General features: G+C 35.9%; 1 protein-coding gene across 1 annotated transcript in view; it reads right to left on the bottom strand.

Moving 5' to 3' along the window:
• Window positions 1–1,446: 1,446 nt before the first annotated feature.
• Window positions 1,447–4,282, bottom strand: part of LOC107678961 (NACHT, LRR and PYD domains-containing protein 1b allele 3-like) — a 7,836-nt gene continuing 5,000 nt past the window's right edge. The window contains exons 14-15 of the mRNA XM_016474360.1: window positions 2,180–2,242; window positions 1,447–2,072 (exon numbers count right to left, since the gene is read on the bottom strand). Coding sequence (XP_016329846.1) covers window positions 1,822–2,072; window positions 2,180–2,242 — 314 coding nt within the window. The 3' untranslated portion in view covers window positions 1,447–1,821. The remainder of the gene's footprint in view (window positions 2,073–2,179; window positions 2,243–4,282) is intronic.

Below are 4,282 nucleotides of genomic sequence, written 5' to 3'. Positions count from 1 at the left end.
ACACTGAAGACTGGAGTAATGATGCTGAAAATACAGCTGCGCATCACAGAAATACATTACAGTTTAACAGATACTCACATAGAACATAGAAAACAGCTATTTTAAATAGTAAAAATATTTCACATTATTACTGCTTTTGCTGTATTTACATTTAGTAATTTAGCAGACGCTTTTATCCAAAGCGAATTACAAAAGAGGACAACGGAAGCAATCAAAATCAACAAAAGAGCAATGATATGCAAGTGCTATAAACAAGACTCAGTCAGCTTAACGCAGTACACATAACAAGTTTTATTTATTTATTTTTTTTATTATAACAAAGAATGAAAAATTTAAGGGGGTCTGAATACTTTCCGTACCCACTGTATATTTCAGATTTCAAAAACATAATTGCATGCCTCAAACCCTAAAACCAATGTGAATTACATATTGTATGTTGTCTGTCCGAACCTTTAGATGCGTTGTTGGTATTAAATCCAGAGAGAGGGACAAAGAATTTGAAAGGTTCGAAAAACAAAAGGGCAAATGGTTCAGAAGAAACAGCTAGAAGTGAACCCACGTGTTGCCAGTCTTCTTTGCAAAGTGAAGGGTTTTCAGTGGAATTTCTGAAATGTAAGTAGTACACACCCCAATATCTTTTTTTTATTTTTCTTTTATTATTCTCTATATTTATTTGACTGTACCTGTCATCCCTTTTTCGGTCTGTTTCTGATTGTATTATTATGTTTTGTAATACTTCTTATATATTGTCCTCTTTGTTCTTTTTAATATGTCTAGCCACTCTTTGCATCCTGGGATGGAACAGCATCTGGAGCTGAACTGTTCTCCTTTGTTTGATCCGAAGTTTTGTTGGACTCACTTGGGGCCTTGTTGTTTGGGCATGTTGGACTGCTCATGCAGTGGTGAAAATTAATCAGTCTTTGTGGTTTTTAGACAAGTTTAATTATGACCATGTTGGTTAACTTGTGGTTTTAAAGTTATGCATGGTAATATGTTTCAAGTAATTTAATATTATTGAATTTCATGTCCAATTTATTTTGGAATTCAAAGTATTACTAAATACACTGTTTTATGACATTTCTTTCATGCAATTTTAAAAGTTATATATTAAATACATGTTGACCTGTTTAAGAAGTGTCATTTTTGTTTTGTTTTGTGAAATAATAGGGTGAATTAATGTATGCATCATACAACACTGTATGCAGTTAAATGATGTTCAAAGCTTATGCAGTTAATGAATAGTTTAAATTTAAAATTGACCTGCTAGTCATTAATATTCATTAATATCACAGCTTACACATATTCAATTAGTTTACTGTAAAAAGTACAGACATTTTGTTAAAAAATACAGTTATTTACTGCAATCAGGAAATGCAGGGAAATGCTGTAAATTAAATTACAGCAACACTGCTGTAAATATTACAGTAAGTATATAAAGTTGTCTGGAAAAGTTTATAAAGCCGTTTTTATGGCTCAAGCACATTATGGAAACCACAAACAGATACATATTATTCAAATTAAGATATTTTGGTATAGTGCCTAATCTTCCCAACTATCTAACTTCCTAATCTATCCAACATCTCTCCAAAGTTAAAGTATTTGTGTTTATGTATTCATATAGGTTTTATTCTGAAAATGTAATGATATTCAGTGTCAAAATATAGAAAACAAGGGGAAAAAAATATCAGAACTGTATATCTCACGAGGTTAGACACAACACATCTCACTAGACTCCAGACCTTATTATATCATTAATGACCCGTCTGCTTTACAATAATAATAAACCACATTGAATTAATTGTACTGACACATAAAGAGCATCTACCCAGAACGCTCCAAATCATCAACAAGGAGGTGCTCATGTATTTTAAGACTTTGGTAAAGTTTCTCTTTCAGTGTAGCTGTGCTCAGGAAACCCAGAAGCTCTCTCATTTGATCATGGGTTGTTCCTGATTTTAAGATGATTCTGTATTTTTCATCACCAATCAGAGGTTTCATGTCATCTGCAATGGGCTTCACCAGTGAGACCCGTTTGATCAACTCTGTCCTGTGTTTCTCCACAAACTCAGCGTCTGCATGGATGAACAAAATGTTGCCTTCATGAAAAGTCACTAAGCAGTATACTTTATGAAGGATCTGCGTAGAAACAACCTTATCTATTTTCATAAATTATAATTACCTTTACCACTTTTGCAGCTTTCTTGTTTCTGTGCTGTATCAGTCTCTACAGTTTCTGCTTGACCTGTGTAGAGACATCAGAAACTACATATTGAAATGTGTGTAGGCATATATTACTCAGATAAACAACAGTTTTGGCCAAATTCTAGGAAAGCATTCAATGCATCCTTCATAAGGACAGCAATACCAGAATGCCCCACGATCTCAGACCAGATGTGAGAGCAATGCTTTAAACAAGATGGAGTACGGTGCTGCTTCAGAAATTGTTTATAAATCAGTATTGATATTTAAATAACCATTTTATTTTTCATAATATATCTATGAATGGATCTAGTGGCATGCACGTAGTATAACAAGGTTCCCTTTCATGGGAACTTCGAGTTCCCCATAGCGACCCCTAGAGGACGCAGTGTCTCATTCCCTACTCAGGGAACCATGGTTACATAAGTAACCTGAGACGTTATATTTGGAGCATCTTTATCATATTAATGTATGGAGCTCTAAAAATGTGCTGTGTGTTTGACATAATAAATCCAAGATTGTTGAAATGTATTTAGTTTTTGATTCTTCTTTGATTATTGTTTGTTATCTTTTATTTAACATGCAGTATGATATTTTATTGAACCAAAGTGTAGCACTGCTGACCATGCAATCAGCATCAAGTTTCAAGTTCAAGAATTCATAATCCCCGTGTCCCAATATACATACTATCCTTCCTAAATAGCATGTGTGATTACAGTAAGTGTGGTCCCGAGTATGTTGACAGGAGGGTGCCCAAAATTCTTCTGCCAAATATATCTCAATGGGTCCTGCAGTCTATGCAAAGAGGCTTAAAAACTAGTTTGGTTCTCATTCACCTCGGATCAACAGGATCATTCCCACAGTCTGAGAATGGGGGGTTGTGTCTGATTCTAGATCTGTGCAGCTTAATTGCATGTTGAAAACATAGAAGATCAAAGTTAACACTAAAGCTGATCGTGATTCAAATCAGGTCCAATGACTGGTTTGTCACAATAAATCCTAAGGACATATACATCCATCTGTCCACAACACAGGAAGTTCCTGCAATCGCTGCAGGTCATTTGCATAAAAAAAAAATGCATCACTTCTGACCGGCGCATGCGCAACGCTGAACTCATATGTCATCTGCCCGGAGCTGCTTCCATGTACAACTGTTGGCGCAAGCTAAATTAAAGTGATTATTATGTTTTGAATATGGATATTTTTCTTACAAAAACGCATTGATTCACTAAAGGAGGCCTTTGTTCACCCGCCGGAGCCGTGTGAGACACTTTTTTTTTTTATGGATGGGCACTTTTTATTTAACTTATTTTGGACTGATGCATGCAACACCCGCTGAGTGGCATTAAACAGCTTGAAAGATCAAAAACAATGTTTAATATAACTCCGACTGGATTCGTCTGAAAGAAGAAAGTTATATACACCTAGAATGACTTGAGGGTGAGTAATTTATGGGCTAATTTTCATTTTTGGGTGAACTAACCCTTTAAGACTGTGAACTCAATGCGAACAGACAAGCGTATTTCATAAAGATGCTATCAGTCACTCATTTTTTTTTTTTTTTATAATGTTAAAAAGCTTTAACATTAGATGATTAGATAAACTTGTCCATTTCATTGGGAGAGTAGTGCACTTCTGTGCTTCTGAATGGCTGTGATATTTGAGTGATTCTGTCGCGTCGCGGTGTCGTGTCACGTCTGGTGTGGACAGACACATTGCTTGTCGCTGGAATCTTGTAGCATCGTGTCTGGTTAGGACTGTGCTCACAGCCTTACACTAGTACCTGTCGATATGGCGGAGTTGGTAATAGCATTCCCAGAGCATTGTAACTTATACTCAGAAATACATCACTATCATATAAATATATCTCTTCAACCTTGCAATGGGTTAAATCTGTGATCACTTGGAATCTGCTATGGAGCTGATTCATTATAGCATTGAAAAATGCTATCAAGCCTGCTTCTTGTTTGGCACTCCAACAGAAGAATGACCTATGTGCTTTTTAAAGCAGGGCTGCCCAAACTCGGTCCTGGAGGGCCGGTGTCCTGCAGAGTTTAGCTCCAACTTGCCTCAACACACCTGC

Source organism: Sinocyclocheilus anshuiensis, unplaced genomic scaffold, assembly GCF_001515605.1.
Source record: "Sinocyclocheilus anshuiensis isolate Anshui unplaced genomic scaffold, SAMN03320099.WGS_v1.1 scaffold2040, whole genome shotgun sequence".
Lineage (NCBI taxonomy): Eukaryota > Metazoa > Chordata > Actinopteri > Cypriniformes > Cyprinidae > Sinocyclocheilus > Sinocyclocheilus anshuiensis.
The sequence above is the reverse complement of the archived record's forward strand: the minus strand, read 5'-3'. Positions and strand labels throughout refer to the sequence as shown.